The following is a 22,129-nucleotide window of genomic DNA, read 5'->3' on the forward strand; positions in this document are numbered from 1 at the left end:
AATAACTCAAAATTTGTGTTTTTTGGAGAGTTTTTTAATTATTCTTACTATTAATCAACAAAATTTATCGTTACTATTGTTCATTTGATGCCCCTTAATGTCCTCTATAACTTTTTATTAGACACTTTGTCTATATCTCTTTTCATTTTGCTGCTATTTAATAGTTAACACAGCATCAGCTCGCCACAAATGTAGTGGGTTTGAAATCGTTAATTTTGCATATGAAACGATGTGATAAAAACGATTTTGCGTCGAAACCAAAAGAGATAATTGAATGGAGTCAAAAAAAGAACTGTAGAACTTGCTGAGATGCATTATTTCCATGATAATAACGGTGATGTTTATTATTTACTATTTTAAGAAAATTAACGAAAATGCTAATAATAGCACTAACTTTAAACTAATTTACTTTTAAAAGAATACTAAATTCACTTAACTGAAAGGTATTAATACATTTTTCACTGTAAAATTTTCCTAGCTTTCGAATAAAAAGAAAAAAAGTACAATAAGTGCCATAATTTTTCAATTAGAGCTGGTACTAGTGAAAATGAGATAAAAATATCCAAGTTGAATAACCCAAAATCATGAAAATAAGAAAAGATAAGTGTATCATGTCAAAGAACGAATTAAGCAGCTCATCAAGACTAACAATCTGAATTATTAAAATGATGTGGTTAACTATTAGGATTTTCAAGAAATGAACGAAAAATCGTTTAAAATTGTTTAATTTTCAATAAATTACTTTGAAAAGGCTACTTAAACTTATTAGCTGAAACATGTGAGGGCATCACTCAATGCGAAATTTTCTCATCTTTCGAATGGAACTAAAACATTAAAAATACAAAGTATACTTTTAAAGTTAGAGGTATTTTAAGACAAATAAGTTTTTTACACTAAAGGTTCAATAACTCTGTAACGGTTGAGATTTGATGGTATGTGTAGAACAATTTTTTTCTCCAAATATGGCAGTCTATCACCCCCCGAGAGATTCTCAACCATGAACCAAACACCCTGTATTACATTTTATTATTATGCATGACATGACAAATATACAAGAAAAGGAATCATTATTCGAGTTCTAAAATTTTGTAAAAGAAAAAACAGCCACGGTAATATTGAACTGAAAAAAGGTGCGAAATCGGCAAAGTCCCAAAAAGTCGATTTTTATAAAAAAAAAATCTCGAGATAACATAAAATCTCGACGTTTCATGCATTTTAAAAATGTTTGGCATCAAAAATACGAATTCGATTTCTGAAATTTCATAGGGTCCCCCCTTTGAAAAAAAATTTTGAGTTCCGGCTTATATGGGAATTTCATATGTGACCGGGCGGTTTAGTCTATATTTCCGGACCCATGTAAGCGATTCGAACGAAATTTTATAGACATCTGTGGGGATATTATAGCTATCATTTGGTACTAAGCTTGTGAAAATCGGCCGAACCATTTCCGGGAAACTGATGTGAGTTCGTCAATTTTGAAAGATGGCCGCTTTTCCCGGGCACTTCCGGAACCTTCTATGGTGGTCAATGTAGTCAACGAAAGTTTTGTTGGCCGTCGGTGACTTAGAACTGCAAATTTAAGTTGTTTGAGAGACATTTTAGCGAAATTTTTACCTTTTTTGCTTTCATCGGAGTATCGGTTTGAATCGCAATTTGCTATGTGATCGCACGCCACAACCTGTAACTCCGGAACCGGAAGTCGGTTCGGGATGAAATTAAATAGCCATTCATTTGAGACTAAGTTTGGTTGAATCGGTCTAGCCATCTCCGAGAAACCGATGTGACTGTTATTCTGAATTTGGATACTTCCGCCGGGGCTTCCAGAACCGATGATGGTGGCCAAAGAGACTTTGAATGGATGTTAGTGACCTAATACTACAAATCGAAACAGTTGTGGTCATATTTTGGAAAAATTTTCACCTTTATACATTCATTGCAGAATTTATTAAAATCGACATTTTCTGCGTGATCGTGCTCACCACCCTGTAATTCCGGAACCGGAAGTTGGATCCATCAGAAATTCAATAGCAGCCTATGGGAACGTTGCACCTCAGAGCCAGAAGGCGGGCCCAAAAAGCAAGGTCGGAACCAGATAGAGAAGAGCGTAAGGCAGCGTTTCGGGAAGCTAGGGCCGCTTTAAAACGGGAGATCAGACTTAGCAAGTCAGAGTGCCACAAGGAGCTATGCCGAGAAGTAGTCGCCAATCCCTGGGTTGACGCATACCGAGCCATGACACAGTGGCACGACTTAGAACAAAAGGTGGACTAAAGTCCAAATTTTTCCGTATCGGTTCATATAGGACGTTTTTATGTAATTTTGGTACGCTGAATTCGTTTTCGATGTTAAAACATTTCAAAAATGAACATTTACTATTCATTAGGGTGCCTCAAAATTTTTTTTTTTTCTAAATCGTTCTTAAAATTTGTGTATATTAATTTTCGTGTGCTAAATCGTTTTGGATATTAACATTTACAAAAAAGTTTCATACATTAGGGTGGCTCAAAAATAAAAATTTTGTTGTGAAGGTTTAAAATTTTTTTAAAGACATTTTTGTGCGCTGAATTCCTATGTTAGTTATAAAAAATAGAAATTAACTTTACTGCTTATTAGAGTGGCTCAAAAGTAAATATTTTGTCTTTTATAAAGATTTCTTTCAATTGTGATTTCGAAATTTATTTTCCGAATTGAAACGAATTGATTGACATCTCATTATGGGGCTTTAGAAATGACTATATTATTTTAAAGGATCAAATAAGATGGGATTGTCTAATTTTGGAACGTTTAATTCATTAGTGGGTTACTTGGCATGAAAACTACATTTTTAATGTAGAATACATTTAAGCTTTCAATATAGGGGTCCCGTTTCAAAATATCGGCTGCGGCGCCGCGTCAGATTTTGAACGTTAATAACTTTTATCATACTTAACAGAATGATTTGATTTTTAGGCCAATTTGTTGAAAATATGTTCCTCTATGCTGTATTAAAATTTGAAGTATGTATAACATGCACTAATAACAAAAAATTGTGTTTTGAAAAATCTTTCGAAAACGACTCGGAAAAGTGAAAATTTTCAGCCCATCCCGCACACAGCCGTCACTTTGGTAGACCAACCGAACAATAAAATAATGAAAAGTTTATATATAGGTCCACTACATGTTTGTTCCTATGATTATTCGCATTGGGTTGCTTGACGAGAGCAGTTGGTGGGGGAAAGACGGTATATTCCTTTGGTTAGGCCATTAGAAGCCGGACGGAAAGGAAAGGCTCATGCACGGCACGAGAACGAGCGCGAAAGCGATAGTAGTGCATATTAGCGCGATTATAAAAATATCTGTCGGTCGGTTTTTCTCATCATTCGTATTCGTTCAAGTTCAAGCACTAGCAAGCAGCCAGTCCACCGAAGGAAAGCAGTTGGCGATGACGACGGTCGGAAAAAGTGCCCCAGCTACTGGTGACTCATCACAACCCGATCAGGAACTGTCGCCCTGCAAGAATTTCGCCCCAACTAAAGGGCAACAGAGAAACTAATCTGCGTTCTAATAAGAGTTAAACTGGCTCACCGTGTCCGCGGGGAGTGCGTCTGAATTATGCTCCCGCAATAAAACAATAAACGGTTCTTTGCAGGACCAATTAATTGTGTTCTAATAAGAGTTAAACTGAAATTTACATTTTATGGTGTATAACAAATAATTTTCAGAAAGCTATATAAGAAATACGATGTGTGGAAAGAAAGAAAGAGAATTTAAATTATCCTCTCTCGCTCGTTTTCGTGCACTGCTTTTCCATTCCTTTCTGCTGCTAATACTATCATAACAAACGAATGTGGGTGTTCCCCACCATCCCATGGCCAGTATCACCGCTAACAAATAAGACAAAAGAATTTAAATTTGTGAAAATCTTTTCCTTCCTTCTTTTCAAATCTGCAACATTCTTTGAAAATATTGTTGGAATGTTGTTATTGAAAAAGATGGGTGGGTAATGTCTGCGACATAACCGGAGAGATGTAGAATACATAAGGAACACGTTCTTCAAATATGTTGATACTCATTGGAATTTTCGGACAAAAGGTGATTTGGGCGAGGAATATTTCAAATTATTCTTTACAAAAATGATGGTGGTCCTGAAAAGGACCGGTTTTGTTGGCGTTGTTGGCCTTGGTGAGGGAGATGGCTAACGATGAAATTAATTGTTAGCATGAGGAAGTCGCGTAGTACTGGCCAATGGAAGAACAGATAATAATTGATTCCTGAAAATCAATTTTTCTTTATTCATGTAAATTATACATACTTACAAATCTAACAGAAGATTCCTGATCATATTTCTGAATCATTAGTGCGAACATTGTGTAATTTGGTTAAGTACAATGAAAGTTACAAACTTTCCAAACTCGACCTTCTGTTCATTCAGAAATATTGAAATGGGGTGTCGTGGTCACAATAAAATCCTAATGAGTATCAACATATTTGAAGAACGTGTTCCTTATGTATTCTACATCTCTCCGGTTATGTCGCAGACATTACCCACCCATCTTTTTCATTTTCAGAACAAACATTTTGAGCGTCTTAGTGGAATATTGATTTACATTCACTAATCAACAAGATGGTTAACGATTTTGTTGGTTGTGTGTTTTAAGTTGCTTAGATTGCTTATTCCATACCTTAAATTAAAATAGATCCAAAATCCTTTTTTCGCGTATATGGTTCATTTAAAAATGGTCATATTTTATTTGGATAATATCGCATACCCTTAAGCTATATCAGTGCTATGCAAACTCGGAAAAAATAGTCTCACCAAATGACTAGAACTCAACTGTGTTCACTCAATTTGACAGTTATTGCGTAAGTTAGCAAAAATAGTTCATGAAACATTTTATGACACATTTCAGATGGTTGAAAATATTTACTGAATTTTAAACATTCTTAATTCCTTTACCACTTAAAAACCATACTTCCCACTCGGCTCCTCACTCTTGATCACTAGTAAAACCCTTGTAGATCATGCTCTAAATGCTATTTGAAAGTTGTGCATAAATTAGTGTCATTATTCTAGTCATAAAGTGAATATTCAAATTAAATATCAGTAATAACCATGCGTCTCCATCCACAGTTTTCAAATTTTGACTGCTTATCGCAAGTTTTCGCAAAACTAGCATAGGCTCATTTTAAAGAGGAAATGAAAAGCTTTCGAATGAATATAGTGTGATCGCGGGCATTCACGGGCGTCGTTGTTGTTATCGCTTTAGAAGTTCGAATTCAATAAAAATTCATGACAAATAGTTATCTAAACACTAACTAAACCAACTAGTGACTTATTTTTGGCGATTTTACGATGTAATTTTATCACACGGATAATTTTGGTGAAGTAATGCAATTCATAAAATCAACCGTTTCTTTGAAAAACGAGAATAACCGTATATAGTTCCTATAGTCAAATAATGCAAAAACACTTGAGTTATGCCCTTCAAAAAGCTGTCAAAAATTCATTTTCCATTCAAAACACCTAAAATCTCGCGAAAATGTCTCTGATGGCTCAGCTGATACGAGAAAAATACTAGTGAGAATATCGCATAACCTTCATATATAGACTTAAGTCCGGGCTCGTCCCACTGTACATGATGGCGAAAATGAAGGGTCCGACGACGCCAGCCGAAATGTGTCCGAGCAAGCTGAAGATAATCGTCGAGTTTTTTCCCGAAGCACGATCCAACTATATGGCCACCGACACCGTACGGCGAAGAAGAAGGAACAAGCACGGATCGGCAAATGACTAACGACGAGCTAGCAGAAGCATCGAAGCGCCTAAAATCTAAGAAAGCCCCTGGTCCGGATGGAATACCAAACGTGGTACTGAATGCTGCGATCCTGGCATATCCGGACATGTTCAGGATAGTGATGCACAAGTGCCTAAATGAAGGCAACTTCCCCGAAATGTGGAAGGTCCAGAAGCTGGTGTTGCTGCCGAAGCCAGGGAAGCCACCTGGCGACCCGACCTCGTACAGGCCCATATGCCTGCTGGATTCACTCGGAAAACTCCTGGAAAGGATCATTCTTAACAGGTTGACGAAATTCACGGAAGGTGAGCGCGGACTGTCCAAGATGCAATTCGGTTTCCGCAAAGGAGCATCGACAGTGGATGCAATTTGGATAGTGCTCGAGAGTGCTGCATAGAATGAGGGTTCCCGACTATCTATGCCAGATCCTGAAGAGCTACTTTCAGAGCAGAGTGCTGCTGTACGAGACGAGCGAAGGACAGAAGTCACTGCGTGTCACAGCGGGCGTTCCTCAGGGCTCCATTCTCGGTCCAACCCTTTGGAACGGGATGTACGATGGGGTCTTAACGCTGCAGCTGCCTAGGAAAGTGAAAATCGTTGGTTTCGCGGACGACGTGTCACTAACGGTGATGGGTGAGACACTCGAAGAAGTGGAGGTGTCGGTGATGGAGACAATAGACGCGAGCGAGAGCTGGATGAACGGGGTCAAGCTGCAAATAGCTCACCACAAGACGGAGGTGTTGTTGGTCAGCAACTGCAGATCGGTTCAACGGATGCAGATCGAAGTCGGAGGGCACGTAATTGCATCGAAACGTGCATTGAAGCAATTGGGAGTTATAATCGACGACCGGTTGAGCTTCAACAACCACGTTGATTACGCCTGTGAAAAGTCGGCGAAGGCAACGAACGCAATAGCGAGAATCATGCCAAACGTCGGCGGTCCGAGAAGCAGCACGAGACGTCTGCTATCTACTGTTTCGTCATCGATACTCCGATATGGGGTTCCTGCCTGGAGTGCTGCGCTGAAAACCAAGCGGAACCGTGAAAAGCTAAACAGGACATTCCGACTGATGGCCGTACGAGTCGCGAGTGCCTACAGAACAATATCGTCGGAGGCAGTATGCGTTATCGCCGGGATGATCCCCATCTGCATTACCCTGGCGGAGGACGTGGAATGCTATCAGCGGAGAAATGCACGTAACGCTAGGAGACTGGTTCGAGCGGATTCGTTGGCTAAATGGCAACAGGAGTGGGACAACGCGGAGAAAGGAAGGTGGACCCACCGACTCATCCCAAATGTATCGGCCTGGGTACATAGGAAGCATTGAGAGGTAAACTTCCATTTGACGCAGTTTTTGTCCGGACACGGATGCTTCCGGAAGTACTTGCATCGGTTTGGACATGCTACGTCACCCCTTTGCCCGGAGTGTGCGACTGTGCAGGAGACACCGGAACAAGTGGTCTTCGAATGCCCTAGAACCATGAATCGAATGGTATATGTCACTCGGCCCTCCGGGCCTCCGTTATAAAATCGGTTTTCAGAGCAATTGCAATACCTTTCTATTGAGAAAGGCAAAACAAGTTGGATTTAAAGGAATATTCGAGGTTGTCGCGTTTTGAGATAAACGCGCTTAAAGTTTTGAGAATTAATTCAATAAGTATTTTAAAAGATTCGAAAGGAAGGACGTAATCTGCCACAATAGATCTCAAAAGTTCGCACGGATAACCTTAGGATTGTGCTATTCGATCTAGAGCAAGCAAAGGACGTTATTGGCGACAAGTCTTTTATGGCAGACTACCTCGTCTACATACCCTCTCACAAAGTTGAGATCGACAGTGTAGTCAGCGATTCAAGTTTGTCATGTCGTCGCTGTTGTGCTATCTTATGACAAACGCCATTTCGGGGGTAAACTGAGTTAGATAAGCCACATTACTTAAATTCTCTACAAAATGGAATCTTGATTTTTTTTTTAAATTTCGACTTATAATGTAAAGGATCAGCATCATTTCAAACTTTAAACTCTTGTGTTGGAAATACTGAAAAGTGTATATATTGTGGGAAGAATCTGTATCGTCGATTACCAGTCCTCACAAATAAACATTAGGCTCGCTTAACTCAGGAAGAGTGTTTCCCTAGCGGTCTCCATGTGGGATATGTTTTGTTGCTCCTAAAAACGATAGGCAGACGAGATTCCTTGTAAAGGTTTAAATTTTCTCTTGAGCTGTCGCTTAATATAACAGCTCTGTCACAAAGCTAAAACAAACTGTTGGTCTAGGACACTTGAGATCAAGCAAGAAATTTCCAGCACTTTCAGAAATTCAGAAAAACGCTTGCACCAGAGAATCAATAGATGGTGTGGCCTAGGTTGGGTACCCGAAAGTTTGTAATATTGCGCCTTCCGGCACCGAGCATTCTTCAATTCTCAAGGTACGGCAAGGGGTTATCTTCTCGATGTTAAACGCTCTTAACATAGATTCTTCCGTTTAATTAAAATGTAAAAAATGACGGCACTTGCATTTTACCATCAAAACAGATACTAGTATTTCAACTACGACGTATAGTCTTTTTCTCTACTGGAAGAGTACTCTCTTCCAGCATCTGAACCATGCATTAAAAATTAAGTATCAGATTCACGGTCGGCGCGCGACCCTTCAAGAATACACGCGAATATGCGAACGGCCACGCGGTTTCATACACGCGACAAACACGTTAACATACAAACACTCGATCCCTTTGCGATCATCTGCGCACACCTGCACCCGCGATCACACAAACAGGATATCGCCCCGATCACAAAGTGAGCGTTTTAGCACTTAAATTTACAAACGCAATCTGAAAAGTGAACCTGCAAACGCCCATGTTCGCGCGATCATGAATCGGTTACGCCCGGAAGACCCTACTTCATTTATTTAGTACAACATCAATTTCATGATAACACTGAATCAACAATTTGCCTCCACAATACTCGATTTGAAACTGCAGCTCTCCATCGTCGGTTACGCCCAACATTCGCTAAATCACGTTCCACCTGGTCCGTCTATCGTGCTCTCTGCGCTCCCCTCGCCTTCTTGTACCAACCGGATCATTAGCGAACACAGGATTGTTGTCCGACATTCTTGCAACATGCCCTGCCCACCATATTCTTCTAGCTTTGGTCACCTTTTGGATACTGGGTTCGCCATAGAGTGCAGCGAGCTCGTGGTTCATCCTTCGCTGCCACACACCGTTCTCCTGCACACCGCCGAAGATCGTCTTTAGCATCCGCTCGCTCAAAAACTCTTAGCGCTTGCAGGTCCTCCTCGAGCATGGTCCAAGTCTCATACCCGTAGAGAACCACCGGTCTTATAAGGGATCATCCATAAATGACGTAGCATTAAATGGGGGAGGGGGGGTGTTTTGTATTTTGTGATGATGTGTGACGACAGGAGGGTAGGGGGTCTTGTCATGCTACGTAGTTTCTTCTGGAGCCCATAGTAGGCCCGACTTCCAGTGATGATGCGTCTTCGGATTTCACGGCTTACGTTATTGTCAGCCGTTAATAAGGTAGGCAAAATCCCCCACTACCTCGAAGGTATCCCCGTCGATCGTAACGCTGTTTACTAGCCGGACGCATTTAGCACCAGTCCGAATTGGCCGGATTTCGTGAGGATCGTGCCAGGTTGTTGAGCCCGGCTCGTCGCATAACACCTTCTAGATTGATGTTGAATGGTAGACACGAGAGTCCATCACATTGTCTCAGTCCCCGTCGAGATTCGAATGGACTGGAAAGTTCACCCGAAATCCTTACGCTGTTTTGTACACTGTCCATCGTTGCTTCGATCAGTCGAGTCAGCTTCCCGGGAAAGCTGTTCTCGTCCATGATTTTCCATAGCTCTACGCGGTCGATACTGTCGTATGCCGCCTTGAAGTCGATGAACAGGTGATGTGTTGGGACTTGGTATTCATGGCATTTCTGGAGGATTTGCCGTACGGTGAAGATTTGGTCTGTTGTCGACCGGCCATCGATGAAGCCGGCTTGATAACTTCCCACGAACTCATTTACTTTAGGTGATAGACGACGGAAGATGATCTGGGATAGCACTTTGTAAGCGGCATTCAAAATGGTGATCGCTCGGAAGTTCTCACACTACAACTGGTCGCCTTTCTTGTGAATGGGGCAGATTACCCCTTCTTTCCACTCCTCCTGTAGCTGTTCGGTTTCCCAGATCCTGACTACTAACCGGTGCAGACAAGTGGCCAACTTTACCGGGCCCAACTTGATGAGTTATGCTGCGATACCATCTTTGCCAACTGCTTTATTGTTCTTGAGCTGTTTGATGGCATCCTTAACTTCCCTCAACGTGGGAGTTGGTTCATTACCGTCCTCAACTGCACTGACGTAGGCAAATCCTCCGTTGCCTTGGTCATCTGTACCTACATTCTCCTCGCCGTTCAGTTGCTCGTCGAAGTGCTGCTTCCACATTTCGATCACCTCACGGTTGTCTGTCAGGAGGCTTTCGTCCTTATCCCTACATATTTCGGCTTGCGGCACGAAGCCTTTGCGGGATGCGTTGAGCTTCTGGTAGAACTTCCGTGCATCTTGAGAACGGCACAGCAGCTCCATTTCCTCTCACTCCGCTTCTTCTAGGCGGCGTTTTTTCTCCCGGAAGAGGCGTGTCTGCTGCCTCCGCTTCTGTTTGTATCGTTCCACATTCTGTCGGGTTCCATGCTGCAGCATGACCACTCGCGCTGCATTCTTCTCCTCCAAAAGCGCTCTGCTCTCCTCGTCGAACCAATCGTTCCGTCGTCTCCGTTCCTCGTACCCGGCAATGTCCGCAGCTACGTTGTTGATGGCTGCTTTTACTGTTCTCCAGCAGTCCTCTAGAGGGGCCACGTAGAGTTCTCCCTCGTCCGGTAACGCTGCATTGGGGTGCTGCGCGTAGACAGTGGCGACATCTGGTTGCTTCAGTCGCTCCAGATCGTACCGAGGCGGAAGTCCCTACTCTCGATCCTAGAAACCAGAGTCCATGCCTCCAGTTGAACCAATAACAAAATGACGTTCATGTTCACTAGACAACACGTTCCATTATGACATGACCGGGAACTCTTTAATATAGAAGAACATACTCTCTTCTAGCATCTGAGCCGTACACCGAAAATTAAGTATCAGTTGCACGGTCCGCGCGCGATCATCCAGGAACACACGCGAATATGCTGCGAATGGACACGGTTATAAAATCCAATTTATACACGCGAAGTTCTATACACGCGATCGAACACGTTAACGTACAAATGCTCGAACCCCCTTCGCGATGACACGCGCGATCGTGAAGTCCCAACACCCGCACATATCTGAACCGTACAATGAAAATCACAGTCAGAATCAAGGCCCGCTGCAACTGGCCTAAAGCAAAGTTTAAGTGAGTGACATTTCCCGTCTCGTCTGCAATCATAATCAGTGATTCTGACTGGGAATCCTTCCGAGACCCTACCAGTTCCAGTAGGACAACTCTCAAAAATAATGCAAAATAAGAAAATGTACAAAAAAATGTTGCAATTATGCCTAGCTCGATAATAATTTACTTCTGCTAACAATTACTTTAACGTGTGATGAAAGGAAAATCTTTTCTATGATAAACCAAACTGAATGACACAACATTACGCTCTTTTGACAAACGTGCTCAAAACATTTTGTAGGCATTCGCTAGTTCATTCGATTTTGGAAAATCTATCTCGTGGTGCAAACCAAGAACCAATTAGCATTAAACTCTAGCTGTCCAATATTTTAAAATAAAATTCGTAACGTTGAAAGAGTGAAAAAAGTTTTACTGCATCGTGAAAAGAATTTTACTGCACCGCCTAATTTATACATAATTCTAATAGCTATTCTCTATTATCTCGATTTACAGGCTCTAGCCTCGTTTGTAAAAGGAATACGTTCCGGACGGATACGGCCACATTGCTACTGATCAAATTTTCGCACCAACGATTGTTCGAATCGATACGAGGTACGACAATCTATCCACCGACACGATAACGCGGCCGGCTAAGTGATAGAGAGAGAGAAAGAGAGGAACGGATCCAAACACATAACTTCTAGCCAGATTGGCACGGTACCAAAAATATTAATATCACTACCCACCAAAACCAATCTCTGCTATCGTGTACTCCCCAATCCACAACCAGGAGTTGCAACTGAAACCTAAGGAATAAACATCAGCCACCACCACCAGCGCGCCACCCGATTGCAGCAGTGGTGGCTGGCCTCTGAACTTACCAAATACATGTGTGGGGTCACACGGCGGTCACTGCTGTTACCACCACCCCGTGCTGCTGCCATCATAGACGTCGAGGAAAAAGTGGAAAAGGTTGAATCTCTGCTGCCAACATCGACACTTGTTCGGTTTTTGCGGTAGCGAACAATTTGGATCGAAATCAAATTCGAATCTAGGACAATACTGGATTGGTCTTAACAACTATAGACCAAAAAACGAACACCCAACCAGCAGCAGACATGACAGCGACTCAACCGAATCGGGAATTTGTCGAAGGATGGACACTAGCACAAACTCTCGGAGAAGGTGCTTACGGGGAGTAAGTAACTGATAAAAAAAAAATTGATCCTTCATCACCATTGGCGGCTTTTAGGGATGTCGATTATTCCAACTGACCGTCAGATTTGTTTTGCTAGAATTTATAAAAAAGAGGATTCTTTTGCTGGTATAGATGGAATAAATGACATCCCGGTTCGATCACAATTTCGCTAATCACCGTACCTATCCTGACGTTGTCCTGTTTTTACTCATTCTCTGCTGGAATGTATGTATACGCGTGCTCATGCTCCGGTTTCTCTCCTCTTTTTGCCAAACACCCACCCGCCCGAAAATAACCCACCGATCCACCACAAACACACTTGCGAAATCACCGCTGTGTGCAGAGTGAAACTGCTCATCAACCGCCAGTCGGGTGAGGCCGTCGCTATGAAGATGGTCGATCTGAAGAAACATCCGGACGCGGAAAGTTCCGTCAAGAAGGAAGTCTGCATCCAGAAGATCCTGCAGCATCCAAACATACTGAAATTTTTCGGCAAACGAACGCAGGGCGACATCGAGTACATCTTCCTGGAGTATGCCTCCGGCGGGGAGCTGTTCGATCGGATAGGTAAGTTGTTTTATTACTTTTCGGCCAAATTGTATGGAGTGAAGTTTTTTATGCTTAGGAATAACTCTTTGCCTCGTCCTTTGTGCGCCTGTTATTGGTGGTTTGTAAGGTACAGACAATTTTGTTTTCAATGTGCACTCGCTGTATGCGCGAAAATGGCTGCAACATCATAAAGTGGATATTTAGTTAGGAAGGTAGATTTTATGGGAGTCCTTCCCCCATCATTGAAATTGTTCGGGATTGGGGGTGTTGCGTTTAATTCAGGAAAATATACATTTAATAATTGTCGATTGTGTCTATTCTCAATTTAATTACTTTAAAATGAGGTGTTATGGGAGTCGGGTGTCACATTTAGTTATGAATTTACTTTAAATTGTCAGGATTAGGATTGTGATCCATCAATTCCAATGTTTTAAAACGTGCTCTAAACCAACAACTAAATCAACCACGTGCGCTCGGTTATCTACAAATTCTTTTGAATCTCATTTCAGAACCAGACGTCGGGATGCCCATCCCGGAGGCGCAGCGCTACTTCAACCAACTGCTGGCCGGGGTTGACTACCTGCACACACGAGGAGTGGCCCATCGGGATCTGAAACCGGAAAACTTGCTGCTGGATGAGCACGACAACGTGAAAATCTCCGATTTCGGAATGGCTACTATGTTTAGGTATTAGGTACAATTCTGCAGCGCGGTTGAACAGAACGATCTAAAAATAAAATTGATTGGTTTCTCTCTTTCCAAATCCCCACTTTTGATTGCGTGTACAGAATGAAAGGTCGCGAACGGCTACTGGATAAGAAGTGCGGCACGCTGCCCTATGTATCACCGGAAGTGCTGGTAAAGCCATATCAAGCAACGCCCGCCGACATCTGGTCCTGTGGGATCATCCTAGTCACTATGCTGGCAGGCGGTAAGTGCAATATTCGGTTCTCTTTCAAAATGCACAGCTCTTTCATTTTATTTTATTGAACATAATGGTACGCTTTTCATTTCCGCTCGAATGCTTCGTGAATGTTTGAACTATGCATTTTTATGTTAAGCCCAATTAAGTTCAGCACAACTTTTTGCCTCAATTGTATCATAAGCATATTTGCTGCCACTCAGCAGTCACGTCCATAATCATTCACAGAAACCATGGAATGATTCGATAAGCTTATAACCTATCCCCAGCACACCGCCAAAGCTCAGTTATCAGAAAAAGTGAACCCATGCATAAAAGCCCAAAGACGCAAGTGTGTTTTGCAATGTTTGTTTGCCGTAAAAAAGCTAAGCTAAGATCGATCACAACGCGTGATTAACTGCTACCAGATTATTTATTTTGCTCGAATCCCGCAAATGAAATAAACTAAAAGCATAAGCCGCGCTGCACCTGTATTTTGAACAATTTTGTGAGTGTTTTTTTTTCTTTCGTTTATGGTATAATTTCCGGCTGAATCTTTGGTATTCTAGCTGTAGAATGTTGAGTTTGTTACAGTATCTTCTAAAGCTTTAGTACCAGAGGTCCAACTGGGAATTGCTTGCTGCACTGGTTGTCGTTGTTTTTAAGTTTGCCAAATCCATTCACTTCTCTTATACTAAACGCTAAATGTAAGCCGCAATCGGACCGAACATACCAATCACCCGATGAATTAAAGCCGAGCTTGGTAGCTTGTGTAATGCCTATTATCGAAATAAAGCAAATAACTACTTAACAAAGAAACCATAAAGTGTGTGTGTGCGAGAGCGTAATCGTATGTTTCAGCAAAAGAATCTATTGTGTTTTACGAGTGAAATACGGAAAAAGCTAATTTTATATATGATTTTGAATGTACTAAAATGTTTTAAACTAAATGCACGCTTGTAATGCTCGTTGATTGTTGATTGCTAAGTGTAAAGAAGACTATCATCGTCACGTGACCATAATGTTGAGCTGATCAATAGTGATAATCAAACAAACCAAAAAGGACTATTGCTGCGAGATGCCGCAAAAAATATTCAAATGATCATTTTAATTAGTTCATTTTATATAAACCATCATAGGAATAGCATTCACGAAGCATTCGATAGAGGTAAATATTTGCCTTATCGTAAGAATAAAAAAAATCCTTACTATCTTGTATCTTGATCGGTAAATCTAATGATTTTATGCTTCTAAACAAAAGAATATCTCGGTTACCTGCACGCGACCATGGCGACGATTGTGCATATTGCCATTATAAAGAGTTTATGTGACAATAGGCTATACGGGAAAACTACATGTGAAACTCCTTCCCCACGCCGATAAGTAAAAGCAAAAGCAGAGCATAAGACCGAAAGCGACCACCGTGCGTTTTAATACTTACATCCGCCGTTCATTCACGGTTGGGTATTTCCTTTATACACACACACAAGCGGTTGCTCTCTGCCAAGTATAAAGTAACGAGGAATGCGCATGTCCCGTCTCGCGGTATAATTGTGGAAGTTGGTATTATCATTCGGTTTTGGGGCTTGCAAAAATCACTACCACACACTAAGGCAGCATTTGCTAGACGGGACCGACTCCATTCATTACAATCCTTGTTCGTGTTTCGTCTACCGTTGCGCTAGAATGTACATCCGATGTCGAACCATACTTTCGTTATCGAACATGTGATTTCTCCTGGAATCTGCTAGAGACTTCCACGAAGTCATTTTTTTATAACATGTGGTATTTCTATCGTTGGTTAGGATGAACTGAGGATCACAATTTCCACAAACTCTATTCTTGGATGAAACGATTGTCCGGAAAAGCAGTCCCGATTGTGGACCATTCCTAGAATAAGCAGACCATGACTTTCATCCGATTCTCATAAGAAATATACGACAACTTTAAATACGTAACCGTTCTACCTAATTTTACAGTATAGATATTTTTTAGCATGAACTGCCTATAATCGCAAAATAGTCCCATGTAGATGGGGACTGATTTGCGAGCATGGACAGTAATGGTTGGAGATTATTTTGCACATTGATTTGTCAAAATTATCACTTGGTATGAAACCATTTAACATAATCGCTGTTTCAGTTACTAAGTACGCTCAGAACAAAACAAAATGCTGCGACATTCTTTTTAACCTGTTTTAGCATACAATTAATATTTCATCTTTGATAACTGAAAAAAAATTGGAGTGAGCCATTTGGTGTAATCATTTTGCGTAAGGTCATTTGACATAATGAATGGTTAGCATAACGGGCATTTGGCATAATTTTGAGCTACACTGCGGGTCATTTGGCTTGATTATTTTTAATTTCTTGAAAGCAGTAATGTAGTAATTTGGCATAACGGACATTTTGCAAATCGATCACACTGAAGGTCATTTGGTATAACGGACATTTGGCATAATTATTTGTTTCTTCACGGAATGGTCATACGATTCGCTCTCGTAGCACGAAATCGTATCACTTCCCCTGATCGAGAAAACAGTTGCCCTATGAAATTTTCTCCACACGTGTGTCTTTTCCGTCAGTGAGTTGTCGCTTCTTAAAACAGCGTTTCAACAATTAAAAATAGTTTTCCTATTATTTCTAGAGAAAATTTTCAATAGGACGTAAGTAACAATGAGAGATTCTCTTTGGGGTCTTTCTCTTCTGTTCATTACTCGGCCATTTTAACATTTACTACTCTACTCTTTGCATAATATTCTAGTAAAAACCGTCGACTTTCGATATGTATAGGAAAATTAGTGCAAAGTGTTGTAATGACGTCGTAAGAAACGAAAGAGAAACTAAACAAAGAGAGGCTCTCAATGTTACTTACGTCCTATTGAAAATTTTCTCTAGATTTGTTTACTTGTGCAATATTCATCTGACAACTTCGTCTTAACGAAAAACTTGTAATTTACACTTCAAAACTAATGTAAGATACGCATTGTTTGTAAACGTTGTCAAAACGTGCTAATTGACATTAAAATTGAAAACATTATTATATTCTTCCTGAAATCAGTGGCAAATGGAATTGAAGGGATCATTCGAACCATAGACTGTGTTTCTTAGCGTTATCTGTAAAAATTGCCTGGATCGACGAACACGCTCAGGAGCATAACTCCGCAGACTTCCAAGTAGTTCGACACCTTTATTTTTTTTGCACTAAGAATTTTCGCTCCAAAGACAGTCTGATCTATCATACGACGGTTTTACAGCGTTTCGATGCCCAACAAAGCAAGTCTTCATACGGTGGCAGAGTAAGCAGGTCGCGCCAGCGGAGATTTCAAAGTACGCATCTCACAAATTTGCGTTGGATCTTTTCAATTCTAGCGATCCATACTGCCACATAAGGGGTCCAAACAACTGAGTCTTACTCTAAAATCGATCGGACAAGCGAGAAGTAAGGAGCACGTAGACACAAGGGATCATCAAAGTCACGAGCAGTTGTCAAAATAAAACTTAGTTGTCCAAAAACATTCTCGCCTATGGCGGAATAATGCATCTTGAATGTCAATTTTGAGTCAAGTAATTCTCCAAGGTCCTTCACTTGACCATCACGATGGAGTCGCTCTCTTTAAATTATGGACTTTCTGCAGCGACAAAACGAAATAAAACAGCATTTCGAGACACTGACTTCGAGGTGGTTGCAGGTGCACCGGCAAGCAAAACGATCCAGGAGCTCTTGAAGAAACCGCTGGCCAGGAGGGTTACAAGGTCATTGAAAAATAGTATGAACAATAGTGGACTTAGATTGCTTGCTTGGGGCACGTCGGAGGGCTGAAGAAAACTTGGTAGATTCCGTCGACCAAATTTTTAAATTCAATCGTTTGCCGCATTAGTATGATCTGAGCCATTCGCACATTCTCACTGACACTCCCAGTTTTGTTAAAAGAATTGGATGATTTACGGTGTCAAAAGCAGCCTTTATATCCGTGTGAACTGTGTCGACCTGTGTCCCACTATCCATTGCAATGATGCAAGACGATCTAATCTCGCAAAGGTTACTGTTCACCGATTGTTTAGTATGAAATCCGTGTATACAAGGACTGATATAGCTCCTGCACTGCCCATAAAAGCATAAGAGTCCCATATTGAAAAACAGCAAGCCGAGAAAAACGCTGTTCTAGATTTACATTTTCAGTGAGCCTTATGGATGAGACAACCATGTTTTTGTATTTTTTTAGATATTTTCTGAACAAACCTGGTAATCTTATTTGTGCATTGTGATTTACTGCTCATAACAGCATAAGAGTCCCATGTTGAAAAACAGCAAGCCGAGTAAAACGCTGTTCAAGATTGTCCCATCCATTGAGCCAAATGGATGGGACAACCATGTTTTGGTATTTTTTTTTATATTTTCTGAACAAACCCGGTAATCTTATTTGTGCAGTGTGATTCAGTGGTGATACAGAATACAATCCAACGGATAACTCATATTTGACAAAAATCCACATGGGACTCTTATGCGTTTATGGGCAGTTCAGTGGTGGTACAGAATACAATCCAACAGATAACTCATTTTTGACAAAAATCGATATGGGACTCTAATGCTTTTATGGGCAGTGCACCTACTGCACAATATCTCATTGACGAAGGTTTCGAGATACTTTGACCCAGTAACAAGTGACGTAATTCCACAGTAATTAGAAATGTTAGGTTTATCGCCCTTTTTATATACAGGCAGCATACATGATGATTTCTAGGCAGAAGAAAAATATTAAAGCTATAGAGATTTGGTGAAAATGTCTTGTAGCGGAACAATTAGTATTCCGCCACATCTTTTAAAAACACATGAAGGAATACCGTTCAGTTTTGGATTGTAGGACTGTTGCAACTTTTGAATTTTGCTTCAACCATCACTGTAGTAAAGTCAAGCACAACAAAATCTATAACATCCCTTTGAATTGAATGCAGGGACCAGTCTTGTGATCTCAGTTGCTGGTAAACGATCATCAAAAACGCTTGCGAAGTTTTGAAGGTCACATTTCTGTTCCACAGTGCGAGTGGAATGCTTTTCAACGTAAACTCCGACGCCGACGGACCTTTATAAACCGTTGAAATTTCCATCGATCTGTCAATGCATGCCGTTCTTTAAACTGTCAATGCATGCCGTTCTTTACTGGAGTTTGTTCGAACAGTTTCACATCGAGACAAGAGGCGGAAGATGCTGCTTCCGATGTTTCCAGCGGTGTGATTGATTTCGTCATTAAATAGGTTAAACAGGCATCGAAGAAACTGAAATGCTCGTTTGTCCCCGGGCCAGATGGTTTCTCTGCAAGTGTCTTTCATTGTTGTATCAATTCTTTGGCTGCCCCGCTGCGTTTAATTTTTAATCGTTCGTTTGTTCAAGCCAAATTCCCTCGCTTGAACTCGCTCCTGTCGATTGACTGCATACATCACGGCTTGATGCTAGCAGAATGGGAAAAGAATGATCGCATGGTCGTTCTAGGGGAGGATTTGTGAAGTTTCTTTTGCCGGCGTCGATGATAAAACATGATGATGAGTCATGTTCTATCAAAGACCATGCGGTAGACTTGGGTTCAACACCCAACTACTACTTAGCAGAAGACAAAGGACTCCTCGCATTTCCTTTCGATCATGTCCATATGAACCTGCATAGTCCTAGTTTTCCGTTCTAAGTTTATAATTGATTCGCTCTAGAATACCTATCCGTCTTTCAATTTCATCGCTTTCGTTTCTCTTAGTCTTAAATTTGCCGAAAATAGCCAACAAAATCGATACAGTAGAACCCTGCGGCAATTTAAACATAGTACCATAGAATACTTTTGTGTAAGCTGTCTCGTCTGGGCATTTCTTCATAATTTGTGTCTTGGTTAGATTCATATCTTTTCGGAAGAATTCTACGAGTAACTGTAGTCGTAAACCATGGAAGGCAAACTGTTGACAAGCATATGACTAGCCATTAATATTTGTGACTGTAGCGGGTCGCCAAAGGCATATGCACTGTTAGTTTCCTTCCAGACCAGGCGAGGTGGATCGAAATCACCGAACAAAAGGACAGCACTCCCATCTTTGATTTCAAACACTGCATCAAGCTGTTTTGATTTTTTTCCGGTGTTATATACAGTGCTTCCCACCAGAAGATCCACAGATTCGATAGTAATTCTGACCATTATTTGGTTCAGTGGAAAGCTGAACAATCGACAATCCATACATTTTCCTCACGGAAATCATTACACCCCCGCCGCGTCGACATAGACTATTTCTATCACAACGATCCACGCGAAAAACAAAATTAGTGTTACCAAAAAGCTGTCGAGATTGTCTATAGTCATCAAGCCAGGTTTTCGACGTCGTAATCCAATTGTGACGGGGACAGAAATACCAGATCAATCTTGGTCCTTAGTCCACGAACATTCTGGTAATAAATTTGTAATACTGATGACGAACGTCAGCTAAGAGAGGCATCGGGAAGAGAAACGTCACTATTTGAAAAGTTCTTGCCTGGTAGCACGGGCTGAAGGATCCTTTCGCCAAGCTCGACAACAGGACCAGACAACTTTGATAGCGGGAAACAGTATTATGCACGACAGGGTCGTGTGGCTCCAAGGCTTTCATAGAACTGTACAAATTGCATTCTGGTGTCCCCAAATTCGTACGAAGTGTGTCGGTTTGAAGGAATCGCATCATTATCGATGTGTGTCGTTCACAATTAGCTTGGGACATAGGCAAGCTTCCATTAATCCCAGAGTTGTCTGCGAATGTAGGCTGGAAGGCCCCTTCCAAGTCTCCGTAAACATAACCGAGACGACTAAGATGGTGGAAACTGAGCATTGAAACATGGGGATAGTTGATGGATCGGCATTGATGGATTTACATTTTCAAATTTTCATAATTGGTGGTTCATCCAATGTTTTTAATATTTAATATACATATGTATGCACTGATTTGAACATAATCAGAGCGGCTACATCAAATTATTTCTCGGGAAATGCACGATCATGGATGATAACCAGAAGTCGTTCTCTTGACATTCAAAATGATTTTATAAATCGATTTCGAGTTCTGCTGATTACGCCCTGCAAATGACACCCTTGATGATGGTTTTCACTGTTTTGTGGAAACCAGAAACCACCGCCTTGAACTTAAAAATGGCCTTAGTCATCCATTTTTGTCATCTCCTGATCAACCCCTTTCAAATGATACCAACATTGATGGTGTTTTTCACAGTTATGCGGTAACCCAAAACCATCTACTGACCACCACCTTTCAAATGATACTCATTGATGTTTTTCACTGTTTTGTGGTAACCAGAAGCCACCATCATGAATTTCAAAATCGCCTCAATCATCCATTTTCGTCGTTTCCAGACCAGCCCCTTTCAATATAGATTGATGGTAGTTCTCACTGTGTTGTGGTAACCGGAAGCCGCAATCTTAAATTTAAAAATGGCTTCGATCATGAATTTCCACCATCTGCTGACCACAGCCTCTTGGACGATTTCAACTGTTTACCCGAATCTCATTTGACTGTTGCTCATTGGGTCAATTGAAAGCGGTTTGGCAGGATCAAATGAAGGAGGTCGAATATCAACTACGACTCATCTGAAAGCGACGGTGAACGGAACATCAGTTTAATAGCAATCGATGTGTTAAATGAATATGAATATTGCCATCGCCGACTGATTGGGCGCGTTCACTTAGTTTCGAGCGAATGAACTACCAGGCGATTAATACGATAGAAGTGGGTTAACATGACTTTCACGAGATTAGGCTTAATTTTCACCTTAACCTTCCGGCAGTCGCGCTAGTGCACTGAGTGCACGCTACTCTGAAAATCTAGCGAACTCGTATTAGTGAGCCATTTGCGCGACTTCCGTAGGGTTAAGTAAATGTTCAACCTCGCGAATACTTAGTCTTATGCAAAATAAACTGGTCAACGGCAATCGTATTTGGCAGGAGCCTCACGTTTTCCTGGTAACCACGCGGAGAATAAAAGTAACAACCAAATGAGTAAAAATATCTAAAAAAATTCAAAATAAATCTGTACTTATGGCAACACTGACTGTATCAATGTGTGGTGTCTTGGAGTGCACTCCTACAATTTGTAGGAAAAATCTAAGACACTGTCGAGTGTTCAGCTCGCAGTCGAAAAACCCAATCATTCGTCAAAATAAACAAAATTGCGAAAATACATAAAAATAAGCAAAAAAAAACTTATTGCGAAAATACATAAAAATAAGCTATCAACAATTAAACATCTGTTTCGAACCTTTTCGGCAGTTCCTAGAATGTACCCATTTGCCTCCGTGTCACACTTTGCACTATTTTAA

General features: G+C 41.1%; 1 protein-coding gene across 1 annotated transcript in view; it reads left to right on the forward strand.

The window, feature by feature from the left end:
• The window catches only part of LOC131678709 (serine/threonine-protein kinase grp), a 70,308-nt gene that overhangs the window by 34,470 nt on the left and 13,709 nt on the right, over positions 1–22,129 (forward strand). Inside the window, exons 2-5 of the mRNA XM_058958985.1 lie at positions 11,661–12,345; positions 12,689–12,912; positions 13,404–13,581; positions 13,683–13,825. Coding sequence (XP_058814968.1) covers positions 12,266–12,345; positions 12,689–12,912; positions 13,404–13,581; positions 13,683–13,825 — 625 coding nt within the window. The 5' untranslated portion in view covers positions 11,661–12,265. The remainder of the gene's footprint in view (positions 1–11,660; positions 12,346–12,688; positions 12,913–13,403; positions 13,582–13,682; positions 13,826–22,129) is intronic.

The sequence above is a fragment of the Topomyia yanbarensis genome, chromosome 2 (genome assembly GCF_030247195.1).
Source record: "Topomyia yanbarensis strain Yona2022 chromosome 2, ASM3024719v1, whole genome shotgun sequence".
Lineage (NCBI taxonomy): Eukaryota > Metazoa > Arthropoda > Insecta > Diptera > Culicidae > Topomyia > Topomyia yanbarensis.